At 52.4% G+C, this 22,302-nt stretch overlaps 2 protein-coding genes and 1 long non-coding RNA gene across 19 annotated transcripts in view; 1 reads left to right on the top strand and 2 right to left on the bottom strand.

Annotated features, from left to right (window-relative positions):
• CHD4 (chromodomain helicase DNA binding protein 4) overlaps positions 1-2,030 on the bottom strand; it is a 29,429-nt gene extending 27,399 nt beyond the window's left edge. For all 8 annotated transcript variants that reach the window (XR_012017107.1, XM_072797452.1, XM_072797453.1 and 5 more), the window contains exons 1-2: positions 1,871-2,030; positions 827-1,004 (exon numbers count right to left, since the gene is read on the bottom strand). Coding sequence is in view for 7 of the 8 variants with exons in the window: in XM_072797452.1 (XP_072653553.1) it covers positions 827-926 (100 nt within the window). In the remaining variant the exon portion in view is untranslated. The remainder of the gene's footprint in view (positions 1-826; positions 1,005-1,870) is intronic.
• Positions 41-21,564, top strand: LOC140616745 (uncharacterized). 6 transcript variants are annotated; one of them, XR_012017112.1, is made up of 7 exons: positions 41-124; positions 419-550; positions 4,867-4,947; positions 14,844-16,318; positions 17,776-17,953; positions 20,911-21,051; positions 21,321-21,563. It is a non-coding gene; the product is annotated as an uncharacterized lncRNA (long non-coding RNA). The 6 variants fall into 6 exon arrangements; XR_012017113.1 differs by lacking the exon at positions 4,867-4,947; XR_012017115.1 differs by lacking the exons at positions 41-124; positions 419-550; positions 4,867-4,947 and adding exons at positions 836-1,291; positions 20,612-20,766 and having other exon boundaries at positions 21,321-21,564.
• Positions 10,383-22,172, bottom strand: LPAR5 (lysophosphatidic acid receptor 5). 5 transcript variants are annotated; one of them, XM_072797497.1, is made up of 4 exons: positions 20,130-22,172; positions 15,944-16,057; positions 15,244-15,339; positions 10,383-14,012 (listed from the first exon to the last, which is right to left on the bottom strand). In XM_072797497.1, the coding sequence occupies exon 4, from the start codon at positions 13,774-13,776 to the stop codon at positions 12,676-12,678; it is 1,101 nt and encodes a 366-aa protein (XP_072653598.1). In that variant the 5' UTR covers positions 13,777-14,012; positions 15,244-15,339; positions 15,944-16,057; positions 20,130-22,172; the 3' UTR covers positions 10,383-12,675. The 5 variants fall into 5 exon arrangements, with proteins under 5 accessions (XP_072653598.1, XP_072653599.1, XP_072653597.1 ...); XM_072797498.1 differs by lacking the exon at positions 15,944-16,057; XM_072797496.1 differs by lacking the exons at positions 15,244-15,339; positions 15,944-16,057.
• Positions 22,173-22,302: the final 130 nt, after the last annotated feature.

Below are 22,302 nucleotides of genomic sequence, written 5' to 3'. Positions count from 1 at the left end.
TTTGGCCAGTCCCAGGAGCCACCCACAAACACAGAACAACCCCCAACACACCTACACAAACACTTCATGACACCAGCCCAAACCCTAGGCTCCCTGCACCAAAGCAGAAGCCTCTAGGAAAAAAGTCTGTATCATGTCCATTTGCTATGGGAAGGGGGGGGGGGGTTGCCCAGGGTGTCACCTCCCTTCTTTTGCCCCTCCCTAGTATATCCTTCAGGGTGTGACATCCTACCCCAAGCCCCCATCATTTCCCCATTTGAAACATTCCAGCAATCTGCCTGCTAAAAGCTCTCTACATCCCAGCTGAGGAGCGCAATTCAAACTTCACAGTTGAGACATCACAGAAAACCGGTAACTGATCAGAAGCTAAAAATAATCAGATAGAGAGTAACCAGCACTCCCTCTCTCCTTTCCACAGCAGCAACCACAGGATCCTGCTAACACAGATGCCGGGCTGGTCTTCAACATGCAATCCTCGACACCCACCCGAACCCCCACCCCGCCTCCAACGGGTCCCAGCCACCTGCATTCCTCCGTGGACCCACACAAGGTAAGGTCTCCAGACCAGAGGGCTCCCTCAACTGGGAACTGCATAGCATTCCTTAAAACAGACAGTGCAGCAAGCTTGCATCTCGGTCCCAGAGCCCAGGAGGCACATGGCTTCCACCCCCTCCCACAAGAGCTCCGCAGAAGGGAACCACTCCCTTCGGATGCCCTCCACCTCAGACTCTGCACGGAGAGAGAGAAACTCAACCTTGCCTCACCAGAGTCGCTAGGGAGGGCCCAAATGCCTCCTTCCTGCCCAGGGCCCTTGGGGAAGATTTACCTGGGTGGGGTGGGGGCAGGCTGTTGTTCAAAAGTGCATCCATATCTTCCTCCTCGCTGCCCGCGGAGCAGGGGGACGGGGAGCCCAGGCCCGACGCCATCCCCTTCCGCTCCCGGCCAGGGAATTGGCCCAGCTGCTCCTGCCTGCGGCCTGGGGCCCTCTACACTGGCCCGAGTCACTGTGCGGGGGAGGGGGGGAAGAAAGAGAGAACAGTCAGTGACGCGCACTGTCCCCCTCCCCCACACCCACCCGCTCTTTCCGCCCACCACCAAAGCGGCCCCCCCAACCCCAGCCACCCTAGCAGGGCACCCGAACCACTCAGGCTGAACTTAGTTCCACACTCCTCGAGGGCAGCCCGGAAGCCGGCTCCCCAACTGGAGCCCCCCAGATGAGCGGGAGCGACGCCCCCGAGGGCAGGCTGGTGCAGGCGTGGGGAGGGGGAGAAACCAGGCTGGACCGAGCAGGGTATGTCGGGGGAGGGGGGTCCGAGTGGCCGCGGCGCGGGGGGGTCGGGGGAGGCGGCAGGCAGCGAGGCGCTCGGGGACACAAGGTCACTTGGGGGTGGGGGGGCGCCTCCCTGCGCCTGGGGAGGGGCCAGTCCCCAGACAGGGCAGCTCTCCAAAGGCTGTCCTCTGGGACAACTCAGGTTCTCCGGAGGAGCCACGGGGCCGAGGGGGCGTGGAGGCTCGGGCGCTCCAGGGGGCTGGAGGCTGGGACGCGGGGGGCGAGGGAGCGCCCACCGGGCAGGGGGCCGGGCCACGTGTCCCGGGGGGCAAGTGAGCAAAGGGCGAGGGGGCGGGCGCCGGGCATTGTGGGAGACCCAGCCCGAGGTGGGAGCCGCGGGGGGCAGGACTCGGGCCGGCTCAGGGCGGGGGCGGGGGGGGCAGGGCGCCCTGCAGGCAAGGAAAAGGAAGGGTCGGCTCCTCTGGGCAGGGGGCGGTCCGCGAGTCCGGGACATCTGAGGAAGGGGTGGATGGAGGGATGAGCTTGGGGGCTGGTCAGGCTCAGAGGGGCGTCTCTTTAGGAACCCCGCGCTCTCCTCACCCCGGAGCCGCCGCAGGTCGCGCTGGGTCCGGCCCGGTGTCACTCCCGCTCCGGCTCCTCCTCGCCGCGGCCGAAGGGGGGAAAATGGCTCCGGCTCCGGCGTCGCCTCTTAAAGGGCCCGAAACACCGGCCGGGAAATCCCACCGCACAGGCCCCGCCCCCCCACGGACAGCCCATAATAACCTCAACCAACTCCAACCCCCCCTCCACTACCGCCACCCTCCTCCTTAGGTCTCCCGGGCAACCCCCGCCCCCTCGTCGCTCCGGCAACCATTGGCCACGCCCCCTTCGAGCGCGCGCGCGCGTGTCACCCGGGCAACCACCCACCTCCGGCCATCCCATAATACACACGGACACCCCACCACCACCACCCCACACACACATACACTCCATACACCTATATGCTAAGGTTGTTGACATATCATAATATTGCAGACCTTTGCAACTAACCCTTTCCCCACCTCAGACATCCCATAATAGCCATCCTTTGCCAACTTCTTCACTCTTGGCCCTAATGCTAACATCCCATAATAATTCGTCACCTCTCCTTCCCCATGGCCATCCCATAATAAGCACCCCTCCCAGCACTTAAGCCTCACAGCCCATAATACTCATTCCCCATCCCCCACAGACATCCCATAATAACCACTCTTCATCCACCCCCAGTTTGATATCCCATAATAGTCAGAAACAACGCCCCCCCCCCCCCCAGTACTACAACGGACACTTCGGCCTCCTCCCACACACATCCCGTAATAATCAGTTTCCCACTTTTACACTGACATCCCATAATAACCAACCCCCTAGCCTGAGCTGCCCTCAGCCCCTGCAGACTAGGGTCTAGATCCTCACACCACCACCCTCAGCCTTCATACATGCGTTCTAACTCCACAGCCCATAGTAACCTCTTCTCCTCTGTCAAAGAGATATCCTCTAATGATCGGCAGCCCCACTGTCACCCTACAGATGGACATCCAATCTCCTTTCCTCTAACGCTGGAAAGATATCCCATAATTTTACTCTCCCACCCACACCTTGATATCCCATAATAATGTCAAGGAGCCCGAGGTCCACCAGACATACTCTAATACTCCCAGCACATCCCATAATGCTTCATCGCCAGCCACCACCCCTATACCTTTCCAGCCAGGCATCCCATAATATTCACATTCATACCTCCCCCACCTCCTCAGGCCATCAGGTCTATTCTAACACCCAGAGCCACAAGGTTGTGAAGCAGGCTGCTACCCGCACTGCCCTGTGCCCACCCCAACTTGTACATACCTTTATCCCTTTCTGGGCCAAAGCAGTATCCTGGCATAAAACCTCTTGATGTCTAGGGCAAGCCCTACCTTCCCTCAGACCATTTCTAGACTCTCAGGAACTGCCAGTCAACCTAGGGCCCCACCCAATCCCACCCAAATCCAGTTATTCTCCAGATGCTTACCTCCAGCTCCAGCTCTTAAATATTGAGTAAGACCAGCCAAATACCAGGCTGACCAGATGAACCATTTACATAAAGTTTAATTCACCCCACAGCTTCCCCTAGTCATAATAAACTCCAATCTTTAGAAAGGAGTCTTTAGCCTACTTCTCAACATTTCAGCAGTCCTTCTCCCACCTCATCCTACCTCTCCAGGTCAGATGGTGCAACACACCTGGGCCACTCCCATGGATGGACATCCCACCATGATGTGACATGAGGATATATATATATAATATATCATGTTCATTTAACAGATGTTGCCAGCATACCTAGTAAGGCACCAAGGTGGGCACCACAGGGAATGCAAGAACCACAGGTGCCTCCCTTCATCAAACAATGAGACAAGATAGAATGTCTGGTGTCAAGGGAACACTGCTCAGTGCTATTTCCCAATTTCCTGTTACAGAGAATAAAATAAATCCCAACTGGTCTCAGGAGAGATCAGATCCCAACAGAGGTTCTTGATAGTCCTTCTATAGGCTAGAAGGTATTCCAAAAGGATGATATAGATGGGTGGCCAAGATATCTCCTCTCTGTTCCCTACCACACTAAGGGATTTTGATTGGAAAGCAATGTCCATCTATCCAGCGTTTCTGAAATCCTATAATATCCTATCATGTGCCTCCTTCTTGAGAGACTCTTAACACACCAGAATTGTTACCCTCATTCTTGAACACCAAATTATGCTGACCCTAAATGTCCTGGACATTTTTTTTTAAGATTTTATTTATTTATTTATTTATTTTAATTTATTTATGATAGGCACACAGTGAGAGAGAGAGAGGCAGAGACACAGGCAGAGGGAGAAGCAGGCTCCATGCAGGGAGCCCGATGTGGGACTTGATCCCGGGTCTCCAGGATCATGCCCTGCGCTGAAGGCAGATGCTCAACCGCTGAGCCACCCAGGCATCCCTGTCCTGGACATTTTTAACCTGGATTGTTTGTATCCTGAAGTCTCATACTTCCAACTGCCCCCATTCTTATCTTGTTGAGGCCCCATGCTCCATCCAAAAAAACCTTTTGATGTATAATATTCACCATCTTCCCTCCTGTGTACAAGTCAACATTCCAGGATGCTTCTTTCATTCAATTATGCTGCAAGGAAGTCTTCCAACATGTACCCTCCACTTCCCAGACTGGGCCTATTTTGCAGTACCTTGGGGACCCAGCCCTAGAAAGTCCAAGAGCTCAATCTTAAGACCTGTTAGCCCTCAGAGAGCCTGCACCCATAAATCTGTCACTTTTCCCTCTTTCCTGATCCCCAGAGAGCCAGGACCCAGATGAGAACCAATGTCCCGGCACCACTGCCTTGCTGCCCCTGACCCCTGAGGCAGAGATAATGCCTTTCTTTGTTGTCATGTGCCTTTTTCATACAAATCCAAGACCTATGGCAGTGGGACAGGTGGTAGAGAAACTGGGATGTTCTTCTAGGAGGAGCCTTCCTAATCAGAAGTGAATAGGATAGACCTCACGCCATCACTGCATTGCTCTTCTAATCTCACTTTCCTAGAGAAGGGACCTGGCCAGAGGACTCTGCCCTTGCCTAGGAACCCAGGGCTGGAGATGTAGCAAGGAGAAATAAACTCAGGAGGTAAGAACTTGCTCCAAGAAAGTTACTATCCCGGGACGCCTGGGTGGCTCAGTGTTTGGGCACCTGCCTTTGGCTCAGGTTGAGATCCCGAGATGGTGTCCCTGCATTGGGCTCCCTGCAGGGAGCCTACATCTCCCTCTGCCTAGGTCTCTGCCTCTTTCTCAGTCTGTGTCTCTCATGAATAAATAAATAAATCTTAAAAAGAGAGAAAGTTACTATCCCTTTGCTTCCAAGCAGAGCACCGGTGATGTGGATACTTCTTTTCACCAACTCCTGCCTGACTTAACTGCCTAGACCACCCTTTTGCCACGTCCATGGGTGTACAGGCTGTTTCCCCCATTCTGTAAGGCTGTCATAGCCTCCCTCATTCAATTCTCATGACACCAAAATTGGGCCCCATCCATTTGTGCAAACCCTCTCCCATGATTCTCTGAGTACTAAAGATGAACCTTGTACTCTTTGCTTAGGGGAGAGGAGGCAGCTCTTTTAAGATACCATAATGTAGGTATACCTTCTTCCAACAAGATTCTCTTTTGCAAGTAGAGCTGCTGGAGATCTATTATGCCTTCCTCTCTCCCCCCTTTTCTCTCGGGGATCCAGCTTGCCTCTGGGCCTCAAATTCCCTTCTGTAATATCTCCATCTGGCCCTTAGCCTTTTCTTCTCCTATGTATACCACATTACTACAGTGATTCATAATATAAACCAGGAAGAGAGTTTTATAACTGGGTAGCCACAGCTTTGTGCCCATGGTTATAAATATGGATAGATTTTGTCCTCCACAGCCCTCTGCCCCCATCCCTGCAAGTTCTACCCACTTACCACCTTCCTCATCTTACTCCCCACCTCTCCGTGCTACCACCACAAGGAGAATGTTAGAATCCCCTCCTCTCTTCTTGAGTTCCAGAGAGGGCTAGGATGTGTGCGTTTAACTATTGCTTTTATGGTCTTGGTGCTTCTATACTCCCCCACTCCCTATCCTGGCCCCATGCTACTCTTCCAGATAAATTACAAATAAACCACTAGCATGATTGGCCCACAGAGACTGAGGGTGGGATAATCTCCTGATTAATGCACCCAGGGGGACAGCCTCTCTAGCCGGTTACCTTAGAGTTCTGTTTCCATCCCATGGTACAGAAGAACCTAGAATAACACTCAGAGTGGGTTGTCCATGGAGTTCTCAGCACATGCTCTCTCTACATCTCTGTTCTGCGTGAGCCCCAGAAACTCTGCACATAAGAGGTCTAAGGGACCAGTGTTCTCCTGCTTTGTCAGAAAAAGGGGTTTATAAAGACAACATAGGGAAGAAAAGCCAAAGTGACAATGCATTCTAATGGCTAGACAGGATGCAGGTGTGCAGGGTTTGGGGGAGGGGGGGTGACAGGCCAGGCATTTGTCCTTCAGGAGCCAACAGAGCCTCTGTCCCCTGGGTGTGACTGCAAGGTTGCAAAGCCCCCCTGGCCCAACCTACCTACCTGAGCTGTAGTCCCAAGTCTCAAATCCAGGAAGACAAAGTGGGGAGGAGAGTGCTTAGGTACTGTGGTCACCCAGGAGCACTACTCCCTTTGGTGTGCCACACAGCCAGAACCCAGGCATTCTCACTGCCAGCCCAGTGCTGCAGGCCCTGGACTCAGCCACCCTGCAGCTGACAAGCTGCAAAGGGACCCAGGTGTCCAGGGTTCAGATTTGACCAACTCTTGCCTGCCCCAGGGGCCTCTTCAAACAGCTGTCACAGAAGAACCTCTCCAGTCAGTTACTCTTGCCAGGCCTCAGGTCTGACTCCAGGGCTCACCCCACCCTCCCCAGCTCCTTTCCCTCCCTCTTCCTTCCTTTCCTTCCTCACCACCCACCCCCCCCCCAACCTCCCCAGAGCTTCACCTACCCAGGACAGCCCCACCCAGCTGTGCAGGGCACATCCCATAATAATCCTTCTCTTTGCTAGCCCCCACCCCCCCAAAAAAAGAGAGGCGGCCATCCCATAATAGCCACCCACAAGAGACATTCCGCGGTGACCGCCCCCTCCCTGCAGAGCTGCCGGGAGCAGCCATCCCATAATAGCTGGCCGCCTGTTTTACTGGTTACGGCTGTGGAGGGAGCTGGAGAGGAAATGGAGGGGAGGGGGGAGGGGAACAGGATCAAGGGCCCCCACTTTGTGGAGGGAGAAGGGGGAGGAGAGTGGCCCAAGGGGATTGAGAGCCAAGGGGACACCGTGCAGGTGGGAGGTGTGGTCCACTGGCCACTCCAACCCTGCTTTGGGGCTTTCTCCCCATTCCCCAGGGGCCGTTTTCCCCCCTGAGCACCCTGGAGGTGTCTGCTAGTTAGGGTAGATGCCCAGGATGGGTTGAGGTGCTCAAAGTGTGTGCGTGTCGGGGTGGCGGTGGGGGGGTGGATTTCAGGTGTTCCCCTTGGGCCGTTTGAAAGAGAAGACAGACCTTAGGGAGGATGGCAAGAGAGTAAGGGGTGGAGGGGGTGTTGGAGAAGAGCTCCTCAGGCCCTCCCCATTCTGCACCACCATCCCATAATAATCCCCCCAGCCCCACTCCCCCTCCCACACACGACATCCCATAATATCTTCTGGAGAAGCAGTCCCCGCAGTAGGTACAAAGAGCTATCCCATAATATGCTCCCCCACCCCCACTCGCCACCCCCCCAACTTGGCCCCCCCCTCAGTCACATGCAGCCGGTGCCATCCCCCGCTGCTCCCCCCTCTGGCCACCGAAGGCCTTGCCAGCCCATAATACTCTTGCCTCTGGTCGCAGGAGGCCTCCAGCCCATAATATTCCCTTCCACCACCACCCCCCCCTTCCCGCCCCGCACCCCTTCCTCCCGCCTCCAGTTGGATCCGGGCCTCACCAGCCCATAATATTCCCCAGTCTCCTAAGGCTGTTCCAGCCCATAATACTCTCCCTGTCTCCTAAGGCCTCTCCATCCCATAATACTGCCAGACGCCTGACCTGTGGGCCAAACCCCAGCCCGTTCCACACATCGAGGCTGTGTCAGCGCCGCTGGTCTCCCTCCCTTCCCTCCCTCCTCCCTCCTCGGCGCTTTCCCTCCCAGGCCCTCTCCCGCCCTCCTGCCCTAGGCCCCTCGGCCGGCCCCACCCTGTGCCTGCCTGGGCCCTTACTTCCCCTCCAGCCTCCTCTCTTGCCCTTTCTCCTTTGCTTGGTGCTTCAACCCATGCCCCCTCTCCTCTCCCTTTCAGGCACTTTTCTACCCACTCCTCTGTCTGTGGGATGGATGTTAGGCCTAGTGGGGAGAGAGTGCCCCCAGAGGGCAACAGGCCGGTCACTGCCCCTGAAAGCTGTCTACTTGACCTAGCACCATGGAAACTTGCCCAGCCTGCCTTGCTCACCCATCCCCTGGCCCTGGTTCTGATTGCTGGCAGAGCTCTGTCTGCCTGAGGATTACCTTGGAGCCCTTGCTGTCTTCCAGAAACACTCCCCTTGGGCATCACAAACAGACTTTACCAATCCTACAGTCTCCTTTACGCCTCCCCATACTTGTGTTGAAAAGAGAGCTCCCCCTTATGGGATTTCTCTCAGGTGTCTTTCACAGGTGATCTCACTGACCTCACAGCAACCCAACAAGTAAATACTATGATCCCCATTTCACAGAGCAGAAAACAGAGGTTCAGAGAGTTGAAGTAACTTTGCTAAAGTCACATTTTCAAGAAGTGACAGGGCTGCAATTACTACTGGCCCAGGTTGGTTCTGAGAGCCTTTGGGATTCCCCAAAGCCCAAGGGAGAAACTTCACTTTTTGGTGCTACCTCCTCTGGAAGGGATATAGCATGGTGAGAGCTACCCAGGCTCCCTCCATCTCCAGGGCCTCCTGAAGGAATGAAGAAGACAGGCCAGTGGTGTGAGAAAATTAGCCTCCCCCCTCCCCACTTCCTCCATGGGACCCCTGGTGGCAACCCCTCGGTTCAGGGCTAAGAAAGAAGCATCCCTGCCCCTCTGGGACCCCTTATCTTGACCCTGGTTCTCCTAAATTTGTTTAATTTCAAGACCAATTATTGTTTATCTTCTCCCAGCTACTCTCACCATGTGGAGGGACCATTCTGCAGAGGAAGCAGACTCTGAGGAGACCTAGGGGGAGGTCTCCTCTTTGGCTTAGTTGGTGAACAAGCAAGAGGGCTGCCTTCCAGATGCTGGGTACCTCCTGGCTAAGGGTGGGGAGTCATGGCCAACTCCACCAAGGCCTGATATGCCACCAACTAGCTATTCCCTTCTAAGGCCTCAATGGGGTGTGTTTCGGGGCTCAACACAACTGGAACTGTGAACAAGCCCAGTTCTCTCCAGGGGCACCGGTGCTCTGTGCGGGAGCCTGGGGCAGGTGTGCCGAAGGGTAAATGGGTTAGTAGCATGGAGGAAGTAGTAGGAAGAGGGAGCGGAGAGGTGCAGCAGATTCAGGGTGAGAGACATAGTTGAGAGAGGTGGCCTGTGTGAGGAGGATAAAGGAAGCCAGGAGAAAGGTGGATGGAACGGAGCCAGGATGAGAAGGTGGGAAGCCTCAGGAAGGAAAAGATATGGTAGCATGTCCTGCAAAGAATGGGAGTTTGGGAACCAAATAGATACCATGCCTCTTCCTGTTTGTGTGACTTTCAGACCCCAGCTTCTCTTGGGTGCTTCATTTGGAAAATGGGGATAATGATCATCCCTAATTCATTGGCTTGTTATAATAACCAATCACTAAATAATATAATCAATAGTAATAAGCACCACATTGAGATCCTGGTATAGGGAGTATTTTCAAAACTTGTTAAACGCTCTTCTTCCTCCATCTAGGATGCTCTCATTTCCCCCATTTGGATTTTCCTAAAACTGCAAATGTGCAAATGTGGCCTCTCCAGGATGCTGGGTTAGGGCTCTGGACTCCCCCCCCCCCCCCCCCCCGCCATCTTGCATCTGTCTTACTGTGCATCTGGTAATTGGAGAATCCTGTGAAAATGGCAGTGGCTGGCTACAGGTGTCCTTAGACTTCTACAGCTTGTTACTTGTAAAGTTCTTCTGTTCATGCCTCCTCTGCCTGCCACATCTCCTGAATCTATTCCTGCCTCTCTATTCTCGTGATCAGAACTCTTTGGATATACTGAGTGCAGGCCAACAGCCCACCAGAGCTTAAACACCAGAGATTTCACACTGGAGATGACCCATTTCCATCCACCGCCACAGGCCATGGTCACACCTCTCCTTGGCAATTTTAACAGCACCCCAAACAGTCTTCCTTTCCCCCTTCCTTTCCTCACTTCCCTACAGCTGATGCCACATGGTATGTCAGAGTGAGCAGAGCCTCACTCAGAAACCTTTAGGAGCTTCCCAATGCCCACTAAATTAACTTCCACCACCTTACTCTGCCTTCTTGCATCCTGTCTTGAGTGGTAATTGTTGACTTGTTCTGTGGTCCCCCACGAGACAGTAGACTACTCCACACCAAAATTCAACAGTTCATCATTCAACAAATATTTATTAAGTGCTTCTTTTGTGCGAGGCGCTGTTCTAGATGCTGGAGATACAACAGAGAACCAAGCAAACAGAAATTCCCCCCCCCCCCCCAGAGACCTTACATTCTACCTGAGGGGAAGGGGCGGAGAAACAGACAAGAAACTGTAAAAACTATACAAATAAATAGTTATATAGCATGCTACTTTCTATGTGAGTTTTTATTACTTTGGAATTTGTTCACATACCAGAATATAAAAATACTCAAGTAATTTTTAAAAACTGTACTCAGTTCAGTTCAGTTTGGATAGGGCAAAGTTCTGAGACTTTGGACTACCACTACCTTTTATGCTCTCGGGGCATGCGTCTTGAACCCTAAGGATGAAGCAAGATGGAGCAGGTGCTAACCATCAGGCCTCTAGGAGAGCCACAGGGGGGCCTGGCCCAGGGCTCTATCTTCCCACCAGATGGTGTAAGGCTCTACTAAGCTATCACGGAGGAATCTGGGTCAGTTCCCCGCTTTGGCCACCAGGGGTCATTTTACCCCTGTAAATCACCATCTGGAGCAATCTCTTGAAGACACACAAAAGGCTTACTCCAAACTAAAATACATAGTCACACAGGGGAAGACCCTGACAGTCCCTCTCTCTTTCTCTCTCTCTCTCTCTCTCTCTCTCTCTCTCTCACACACACACACACACAACGCACACACACATCATTGAGAGACCTAGAGACAGAAACAGAAATGCATACAGGACATACGCATGGCAGCAACTTCCTCACTTATGCAGAGCCTAAAGATGCCAACTCTGCAACCCCTCCCAGCCCTACTTGGTAAAGAGGGAAGAAGGAAACCGTAGGTGGCCCATTAACCAGTCTTCCATTTCCTTGCCTCCAGCTTGCTCAGAACAGACAGCCTATTCCTGTCCTCCCATTGCACTTATTTCCCTGGAAACTTCTTTCCTGGCTGTGGCAACAGTTCCCTTTTCTCTCTGCAGGAAGAGAAGCCCACCCCTCCTCTGAGTGTGTGTGTGTGTGTGTGTGTGTGTGTGTGTGTGTGACTAGTTCACCCCACCTCAGAGCTGCCCCCAGCACCAGGAAACCCAAGGTAGCACTGCACTGAATGTGCAGCTCCTACTTCTCCCCCTGCAAACCCTTAAAACTTTGGTACTCCAGTTAGCACTTAATTTATGGAGTATTGCCCTTTCGGGCAGTAATAAGCAACAATGTATATGTATGCCCTGGGAAGAAGTTACACACGAACTCCAGTACTGACTCTTTGAGGATGTCCACAAGGTCAAGGTTATTTTCAGAATAGTACTACTCCCACCATGTTGTTTGTCCTGTGCAATCTCCTTGCTTACGGTGTTTTCTAGAAGCTTCATGAAGTGTGATGACATTATTGCTCTCACAGCTAATGGAGTGTGTTGCTTGTGTGTTTCTGTTGCTAAAACTTACGAGTTTTAATTTCTATTATGGTATCAAAAGCATAAGCAAAAACTCTTTGGAATCCTCGATTTTTAAGAGTTGTAAAAGGGTCAGGAACAGAGTCTGAGAATTGCTACTTTAGTACAAAGAATTTTCTCCTTAATTCTAGATGAAGCTGCAGAGGCAGAGAGAGAGAATTTAGGACCTAGAATGGAGGGGGTCCCAAAAGCGGGGTGGGGTGGAAGGAGAAAGGATACCTAGAAAGGGCTAAAGGGACCAGAATCTTGGGAGGGGGAACACCTTCTCACTCACAGTTTTGTCCTGTCCCCAAACACCCCATGCTAGGTATCAGGTCTAAATTGTTACAAGTCACTAACCAAGAATGAAACCAATTCTGTCTGCATCCAGTAAGCTCATGCCTCGGTGCTGGGCAGGGGAAGGCCAGGTGGAAGTGAGAGTGGGTGGCATCCGAGGCACTAAGACTGCCGTGGTTGGTCTAAATTCAGGACACTCATTTTCTGCTCCAACTACTAGCTCTCCACAGTGTTTCATGCCCACACCCAGGGCATGTCATCCGGTCCCAGTCGGCCGCTGCACCGGGAAAGCTCACAGCAACACTTCCTCCGGGCTGGGGAAGGGGTCTGCCCCGGCTCACCGCACCGTCACCACCAAAGTAAAGGCATTTCTACCGTCACTCTTCCCTGTGCCCCTGGATCCCCACACTTGGTTCTCTTGTGTATTTATGGGCAGCAGTGGCCACCCGGAAGTCCAAGTGCCCAATCCGCTTCCCTCATGTACACACCCTGCGAGTGTGCGTGTGCGTGGGAGGTGGGGGTGACCGGGCGGCAGCACATTGGGCACTTCAGAGGGCCGAGTCCTCCCGGCGCTGGGTCAAGGGCGTCCCCCCGGGGGAGGACGCGGGAGGCACTCGGCTGGCGGGAGCCGGCCCGGCGATGCAGGTGGTCTCGGTGAGCCGCTCGGCCAGCGCCCCCTGCGCCCCGTTGGTGGCCAAGGTCCTGGCACGGTGCCAAGTGCCCAGGCCGCGCAGGGTGTTGCGGAAGCCCTCGGCGCTGAAGTAGTACACCAGCGGGTCCAGCACGCAGTTGGCGCTGGCCAGCAGCACCATCACCATGAGCACCTGGCGCACGCGGTCGCTGGCCTCGCTGCCGGCCGCCACCAGGTTGCCCCGCAGCAGCCCGTAGACGGCCAGCGTGGCGTTGTAGGGCACGAAGCACAGCAGGAAGATGACGAGGTTGGCCAGCAGGAGGCGCACGGTCTTCCGCCGCCGCCGGCTCCGCGTGGCGTCGGGCCGCGCCAGGGTCCAGAAGACCCGGCCCGACGAGTAGAGCATGGCCGCGAGCGGCAGCAGGAAGCCCAGCGCCTCGGCCAGCAGCACGAGCGGCAGCAGCCCGCCCTTCCACAGCTTGTCGCCGAAGCTCTCGAAGCACAGCCGCGCCCGGCCGCCGTCGTAGCTGCAGGGCGAGGGCCGGTGCACCAGGACGGTGGGCACGGCGAACACCAGGATGAGCGCCCACACGCCCAGGCACAGCAGCCGCGCCACGCGGGGCCGCCGCAGGTGGCGCAGCCGCAGTGGGTGCACGATGGCCGCGTAGCGGTCCACGTTAATGAGGGTCAGGAAGATGCAGCTGCCGTACATGTTGGTCTGGAAGACGGCGCCGGCCGTCTGACACAGGAGGTCGGAGAAGGGCCAGTGGTGCAGGGCGTAGTAGGAGATGCGCACGGGCAGCGAGAGCGTGAAGAGCAGGTCGCTGGCCGCCAGGTTGCACATGTACACGCTGACCACGGAGTGCACGCGCAGCGCGCGCAGGAAGACCCAGAGGGCCAGCGCGTTGAGGGGGAGCCCCGCGGCCAGCACCAGGCTGTAGGCCACCATGTGCAGGCGGTGGGTGACCCGGTAGTCGGGGCATGGGGGGACGGAGCTGTTGGCCGAGGCGGTCAGCATGGTACCGGGGCGTGACGAGGAGCTAGGCCCGGGGCATCAGCGGGCACGCCGGGCCCCCCGCCTGGTGGTAGTCCCCGGGGCGAGGCCCGGAGGCTGCGCAGAGCCCATCGCGGAGCAAGCAGCGCCTGGGAGTGTGGGCTACGGCTGTAGGGCTGGCTGTAGGGCTGCAGGGGGCATGGCCGTTAGCGTTAGCGCCGCCGGGATGCTCTGGGTCACCGCTTCCTCAGCCCGGGGACCTGGAAGAGGAAGGCAAGCCAAAGTCAAGGTGATGCAAGGACAGGATAGAAGCCTCAAATGTTTATCTAGCTAACCTGGCTGCCCTCTCCTTTCATATATTTGTTTAGTTATTCATTCATTCATTCTTGAGAGGCAGAGACATAGGCACAGGGAAGCAGGCTTCCCGTGGGGACCCCGATGCAGGACTCGATCCCAGGATCCCAGGATCCACCCTTGGATCCCAGGATCATGCCCGAAGCCGAAGGCAGACACTCAACCACAGAGCCACCCAGGTGTCCCCCCCGGCTAGCTAGCGTCTTGAGTCTTTTCTCAGCCTCAGAAACACCCCCCTCCCCCTTCCATGCATCCAGAATAGCTTTCTGGTGAGGCTAGATAGGGTAGTGTTAGAAGTCCAGGCTTTGGAGTCCAACTGCCTGGGTTTATTTTTTTATTTTTAAAGATTTTATTTATTTATTCATTGGGGGGGGGGGCGGGCAGAAAAACAGGCAGAGGGAGAAGCAGGTTCCGTGCAGGGAGCCCGATGTGGGACTCCATCCCAGGTCTCCAGGATCAGGACCTGAGTGGAAGGCAGATGCTCAACCGCTGAGCCACCCAGGGATCCCCAACTGCCTGGGTTTAAATCCTGGTTCTGCCAACTTGCTTACCTTTGTCCCCAGAAAAGTGACTTAATCTCTCTGAACCCCATTTTCCTTACCTGGGGAAAAAGGTGGTCGTGTCAATGTATGTGTGTGTGTGGGGTGTCTCCTACTTCATGAGGCTGTTAAACGAGGTATGTGTAAAATGCACAAGTTGCTGCTAATACATAATATCTCTGTTTCTTTCTTCTACAGATGTTTACTGAACTTTTTAGAAGCTTTTAGAAGGTTCCAGGCATGTTCACAGCCCTGAACAAAAAACAAAGAGCTTGCCCCCATCTACTTTACTCCCATTGAAGGGAAACCTATAGTAAAATGCAAGTAAATAGGTGTTGTGTCAGATGGTGAGAAATATGATGGAGTACCTCCCCTGGAACTCCCCAGTTCTGCTGGATCTCCATTATCTAGAGAATAAAGTTCAAACTCACTAGTACAGTACAAAATCCAAGCCTCATTCATCACATCCACCATTGCTCCTGTGTGGGCTGGGTTTATGGTCAGAACAACCCAGGTTCAGCTCGATTGCTTGACCACTCTCCCCATTTCTTCATCTGTAAAATGGGGAGAATAACATAATGGGCTCTCGAGCACATACCAGCACAGTCCTGCCAGGCAGGGGAAGGTGCTGTGGGTTGAGCATTTCCATGTGCTCTCCTGGAGGATCTACCTAGGGAGCTTCCCAGCTGGGGTTCTGTGATGGAGAGAGACAGTAGTTTTTTAGTGAGGGCTCAGAGGGGACCCGAAGTCCAGAGAGTGTGGCAGTGAGGCAAGAAAGTACCGAGGGCACCGCCAAGGCCACAGGGAGAGCAGCCCACGGCAGCCCCAGTGCTCAGGCAGCAGCTTCTCTCAGGCAGGATATGGCTAGGAGGTGAAAGGGCCCGAGGACAGGACATGGTCTCAGGATCCCACCCTCCTTAATGCCCTAATGCCACAGAAGCTACTCTGCCATCTTAACCTCCAAAGTCCATCTTGTGTGTAAAATATACACAACTTCATATTTACCATTTTAACCATCTTTAAATATACAATCCAGTGAAATTAAGTACACTCACAATGTTGTATGACCATCACTACTGTTTCCAGACTTTTTTTTTTATCATCCCAAACAACTCTATACCCATTAAACACTAACTGCCCATTCCCTCCCCACACTCCCTCCAGCTCCTGGTAATGTCGATTCTACTTTCTGTCTCCAGGAATTTGCCTATTCTATTTGAATTAGTATTTTCATTTTCTTTAGGTAGATACCCAGTAGTGCAATTACTGGATCATATGCTGATTCTATTTTTAATTACTTGAGGAACCTTCATACTGCTTTCCACAGTCGTAGCACCAATTTACATTCCCACCAAAAGTCCACGAGGGTTCTATTTCTCCACATTCTTGCCAGTACTTGTTATTTCTTGTCTCTGTTGGGGGAAGGGCAGAGGGAGAGAGAGAATCTTAAGTAGGCTCCACGCCCAGCAGGGATCCAACATGGAGCTCTATCCCGCAACCCTGAGATCATGACCTGAGCTGAAATCGAGTCAGATGCTCAACAGACTGAACCACCCAGGTGCCTCTCTCATCGTGATTTTCAGTTGCATTTCCCTGATGATGAGTGACGTTGAGCATCCTTTAATGTGTCTGTTGGCCATTCGGATGTCTTCTTTGGAGAAACATCTATTCAGGTCCTCTGCCCATTTTTAAAATAAGATTATTTGTGTTTTTCTCGGTGTTGAGTTGTGTAAGTTGAATTTACCTATCCCAGAAATCTCGTATGAGTGAAATTATATAATATCTGTCCTGTTGTGTCTGGTTTATTTCACTTAACATAAAGTTGTCAATATTCATCCATGTTTTAGTATGTATCAGAACTGCAATCTTTTTTATAGCTGAATAATATATATTTTTATATTTTTTGTTTATCTATTTATCTGTCGATGGTTACTTGGGTTCTTCCACCTTTTGGCTATTGTGAATAATGCTGTGAACATGGGGTCCACATGCCATCTGAGGGAGCAAAGTCATCCAGAGGCCTTGAGCAATTATCCCAAGATACTGGATTTATTCCTTTTAAAAGGAATAAATCTTTTTTTAAAGACTTTATTTTTTAAAAAAGATTTATTTATTTTAGAGAGAGAGTGCACACACAAGCACGAATGGGGGGGGCAGAATTCACAAGCAGACTCCCCGCTGAGTAGGGAGTCCAACTCCAGCTTGTTTGCAAGGCTTGATCCGAGGACCCATGAAATCATGACCTGAACCAAAATCATGAGCCAGACACTAAACTGACTGAGCCACCCAGATGTCCCTTAAGATTTTTTTTAAGATTTTGTTTCAGAGAGAGAGCACGAAAGAGAGAGAGAGAGAGAGAGAATGAACAGGGGAAGGGCAGAGGGATAAGCAGACTCCCACTGAGTAGGGAGCCTGATACCGGGCTCTATCCTAGGACCCTGGGATCATGACCTGAGCCGAAGCCAGATGCTTAACTGCTTAACCAACTGAGCCACCCAGGTGCCCCAAGATTTAAAAAAAAAATTTTTTTAAGGTTTTATTTATTTGAGAGAGAGAGAGCATGAGCGGGTGAGGGAGGGGCAGAGGGAGAAGCAGAGCCCCCCACTGAGCAGGGATCCCAACACTGGATCCCAGGACCCTGAGATCATGACATGAACTAAAGGCAGACACTTAACTGGCTGAGCCACCCAGGCACCCCAAGATTTTATTTTTAAGTAACCTCTACACCCAATGAGGAGCTTGAACTCATAATCCTGAGATCAAGAGTCACACTCTCCACTGACACCCAACCAGGCACCCCAGAACTGCTTAAATTCTTACATGCAACCAGGCTGTAAATCTGACTCTTAAGAAGTTTTCTTGTGGGTTTTCTGTTCATTTATTCTCCCTCCAACCATGACTACCAGCAGTTTAAAACTTGTACGAGGTTTAGTAGGTCAGTTAAAGGAAATAAACATTTCCTCTGCAAAACACCAATTTCAACAACGAAAATCAGACTAAGTGGGGCTGAAACACGCCAAAAAGCAAAAAAACCCAGACTCTTTCCCTGATGCATGCCCCCATCTCCCATGCTGCTTTGCTCCAGTCACACCAAACTAATAATAATTTTGCACCAACCTTATATTTTCAGGACTCTGCTTTTTTGCACGTGCGGGGCCAGCTCTTCAACCTGGAATGCCCTGCCTCCTCTCATTCTCCAACTGGCAAAGTCAATCATTTCTTAGGACTCTGTGAAGCCTTGCCTGCCTCCCTCCCTTCCCGCAGGACAGATGTCGTTTCCTTCCCTGGGGATTCCACTTTGTGCACAGGTTTACCATAGGTGTTCCACCTCTACTGTAATTGTCTTTTCTTAGTCTGCCCCTCCTGTTAGACTGTGAGCTCTTAGAGGGAAGGGCTGTTGGACTGTGACTTAGTCATCTTTGTCTCCCCAGCCACTGCCTCAATAAATGTGGAGTGAAAAATACTAGTGATCATTTATGACCATTCAGTGCATGTCCAAGGGGTTTGTGGTTTTTTTTTTTTTTAAGGTTTTATTTACTTACTCATGAGAGACACAGAGAGAGACAGAGACATAGACAGAGGGAGAAGCCTGCTCCCTGTGGGGAGCCCAGATTCAGAATTCGATCCCTGGGATCACGCCCTGAGCCAAAGGCAACCACTGAGCCACCCAGGCGTCGGTCCCAGGGTATTTTATACGCATAGTCTTTAATCCTTCCAACAGCCCTTTGAGGGAGGTGTCTTCCCTCATTTTTACAGGAAAGGAAACAAATTCTAGAGCTCAGTCAGTATTCAGACTTGAGATTCAAACCCACCTCCAAGCTGCCCTTGGGGAGCTGGTCAGATATGAGGATGCATGCTGCACAGAGCACCTGCCCATAAGGAGTCTGTGCCCACAGAAAAACTAGGTTACTTCCTTATTTGCCCAGATGAAATATACTTTTTTAACAGCCCACTTTTTCTCAAACTTCAAACACTGGTAACACAGACTCAACTCACTTTCACACACACACAAAACAGGAGTGTTCCTCCTTATGATGTCCTCTTACCTACTTAAGTGCTTACTTCGCTGCTTTGAACTCAGGTTGTTTTATGTATGTTTATTTGCTTCCATCAACCCCAGCTAGATGGTAAGAGGTGGGGCCCCATCTTCCATTGCCTTATTTCCAAGCACACTCACACTTCAGTAGCCCTCGTGACATTCATTGACCGCCTGGAAGAAAATCTGTCCCTTTCCCCCATGTTCATCCATCCTGTAATCTTGCTATAATATCTCTTGTATCGGTCCACCACCCGCTTCTTATCTCACTCCTGACTATCTTGTCCACATGTATCATTCACTTAGTAAAAGACTATGACCCCTAAAAGGCCTGCTTGGAAACAGCTTGCATTAAAATTTCAAAAAAACAGTTTACACTATAATTACAATAACACTTTATCGTTCTTAACCACTACCTAAAGAATCAACTGCTTCTTACAACCAGGCGGCACGTAAAGACAATGAATGAGTGAATATTTATTTTCCAAGAATCTCAAGTATCTCTGTCAACAAAGTTACAACACTAAAGAAACCAAAAACATATTAGGTGAGCTGCTACTTATAGGTAAAGTTAGGAAACCTTTAGTAAAGCATGATGGCGATGCATTTGTTACTGGATCCCAAAATGAAGAAGCCCTTTTTGTCAAACAGTAATCTCTTTCTGACAGATACACACACAATGGCCCAAGCTGGGTGTTGAGAGCTGCCAGGCCCCTGCCCTGGTCCCCACCCCATCTGCCTGCTTCCCTGGGGCTCCTGTCAGTGGAGCTGAATGGGCACAGTGCCAGGCCAGATGGCAAAGATGGGGAAAACTGCCAAAAAGGAGGCAAACAGGAAATGGAAGGAGGGCACTAGCTTGGGGGGGGGGGGGTGGCGGTGAGGGGGAGGGACAGCCCAGGATCTCTCCCCAGTCCTGCCTTGAGAAAGAGGTCAGGTTGTAGAAAAGATGTTGGAAGAAAGAAACAGCAGCTGTCCCAGAAAAGAACCAACACCAGGGCTTCGTTTCACCAGAGAGGAGGGACATGGAGGTCCCATAATCTTTTTTTTTTTAGGTCCCCATAATCTTAGCAGCCTCCAGCCCCATGTTTGTGGTAATGAGCACGCCACTACACACACATGCACGTGCAAAGACACACAGAGGTGTAGGTACACTGAGAGACATGCACACAAGATCCCTGGTAACGTACAATCACTATACATACACACCCACCAACGCACAAGTATGTGCACGCACGGAGGTGCGGACAGCTAAGGCCAGAGGAGGAAGAGAAGGCACAGCCCTTGCCTTAGGGACAATATTCTTGCACAGACAGAGTCATGCAGCCTCAGGAGCACATAGCCATACGGAGGGGTCGCACACACACTCGGGGGAAAGGAAGCACCCTGCTTATGGGGATGGCCCTGGGGACTGCCCAGTTCACACCGCCCGCCCCACCACCACCACTCACACACAGAGCAGGAGGGACATCATTTTCCTCTCCTCCCTCCAGTCTCTTCCAGCTTTCCATGCTCACATCTGAGGCCCGGGTTCCTGACAGACTCAGGGCCTATCGGACCTGTCCCATTGCCCTCTGAGCTGGGCTGGGCACTGCTCTTTGCTGAGATAAGCCAGAGGGGCAGAGCTATTTTCCGCCAGGCAGGAAGTGAAAATTGAGTAAAAATGAGCAGGAGGCTAGGTCATGGCCATCCCTCCCTCTCCTCCACACAACCTGCCCGTGATATCTACCCTTCTGGCGGCTGACCAGCAGTGCAGAGGGCTGGAGAGAAAGGAATAGGTGATTCAGGAGAATGGTGGGGGCAGTGAGGGGATAGAAATAACTTTTGTCCACCCTCCTCCTGTCTGTCACACTCTCCATGGACACCACTGTCCCCCCTCCACCGGCCGCTCTCGTGCGTCTACCAAATGCCTTGCTCTGTCTCCTCTCTTTAGTAATTCATATTCTCCAGGAGTTTGAAAAGGAGGGATCTCAGATTTCATCCTCCTTGCCCCAGAAGATCTGTTCTAGAACAGCTTCAAACTTCATTTTAGATTCTGGAGGCCACAGCTGAGAGTCATGGCCAGTTAGCCTGTCCCACACTTACACGGTATGGATTCTAACCACCACGTTAGCTGAGCCCACTTCTGCTGCTGTGCGTGGGTGGCTGTGGGAGGATACACCCTTGACCCCCAGACAGGCTTAATTCTCAATTATACCTCTTAATACGTGTATGTTCCGACTCCCCAAACAGATCCAAACTAGGCTGGAGCATCCAGCGGAAGCTTAACGAAGTCTGAAGGCTTTGTGAAAAGCTCTTAGAGCTGCTCTGAGGACACGGATGAACCCACTCATTGGAGGGGTCTTGGCGTGGGGATAGTACAATGTCACCATGGTGAGTGGATGGCCTCTTCCTAAAGGGGCCACAGTCCTCCCAAGGAGAGGAGCATCTGACACAGGCCCCTGGGGGGTGTTGTGTCCTAACTCCCTGTCCCTCTTCCTGTCCCAGGCTTGCTCTGCTTCTCCAGCCAGAATTCCTGCTCCAGCCTTTCTCCACCCTTCCCCACCTCAGCCTGTCTCTTCTTTCATTTCCAGTATCATCCTCAGCCATGTCTTCTCCCTCCCTGGGTATTCTGATCTCATCTCTCCCATTTTTCCCCCCAGGCAAAAGCAGAAAGTAAAGGTGGCCTACAGCTCAGTGATTTGTTTCCCCTATGTGTGGATGTCACCTTGCACCACCTGCCCATGTCCCTCCACCCTGCTTTCAAGAGCTTGAAAAACAGGAAATAAAGTCACAATCCAGAGAAGTCGCTTGGGCTGGACTAGCCCTCTGCTGCAGCCCTGTACTCTGCGTAGTCTGTGTGCCTCTTACCCTTGCTTTGGGGCCTGGATGGGTCCTGCCCCCGCAGAGAAGCCCGGAGGCTTTTGGCCTCTTTGACCTTGCTCTGAACTCGGGCAGCACTTCTTGCACACCCTGGCTTCACCCTCACCCTTTCTGCTGCCCCTTTTCTTGTGGGCCTGGGCACACAAGGGGTCTGTGCTGCTGGGGTATACTCTGGGGGCAGCAGGCTGTGGAAGGCCTAGAACATCAGCCAGACAAGGAGCTGGGCCTTAGGGTCTCTGAATGGCCAGGAGGTAAGGCTTACGGGTACAGGCAAGTTCCTATTTTTCCCTCACTCCTTGCCTCTGTCTCCCTCTGGGGCTACAATTTTCTTACCCTAAAAGAAGCTGGAGATACAACCTGGTGGGAGTTCCCCTTCTTGTCACAGGGGCGACCCTAAACATAAGGGATGGGTAGGCAGCTGCCCTTAGTATTGTGATCTAAAGTTATCATAAGGCCTTGCTGACCCTCAAATATTTCCCCCACCTGCACTCAATATCGGAAATTTCATCCCCTTCATGCCACTCATGAGCCACATTCTATCAGAGTTATAGGGACATTAGAGACCATCTCGTCTAATCTCCTATAGAAGATGAATGCACTGGGTTTAAGCAGTATTTCTCAAAGACCCCATTAAAATACATCTTGGTTACCTGGGAAGGATAACCGGAAGAACACATCTGTGCCACTAAACTCATTCGTAGAGTTTAATCGGGTTAGTTCATTGTCATCTAGCAGAGGGTTTGGCCTGGGGGAAGAGGGTGA

Source organism: Canis lupus, chromosome 25, assembly GCF_048164855.1.
Source record: "Canis lupus baileyi chromosome 25, mCanLup2.hap1, whole genome shotgun sequence".
Classification (NCBI taxonomy): domain Eukaryota; kingdom Metazoa; phylum Chordata; class Mammalia; order Carnivora; family Canidae; genus Canis; species Canis lupus.
The sequence above is the reverse complement of the archived record's forward strand: the minus strand, read 5'-3'. Positions and strand labels throughout refer to the sequence as shown.

Bases quoted from the DNA above. Each gene is read 5' to 3' on its own strand.
- LPAR5 (XM_072797497.1), bottom strand. From the start codon at position 13,776: ATGCTGACCGCCTCGGCCAACAGCTCCGTCCCCCCATGCCCCGACTAC.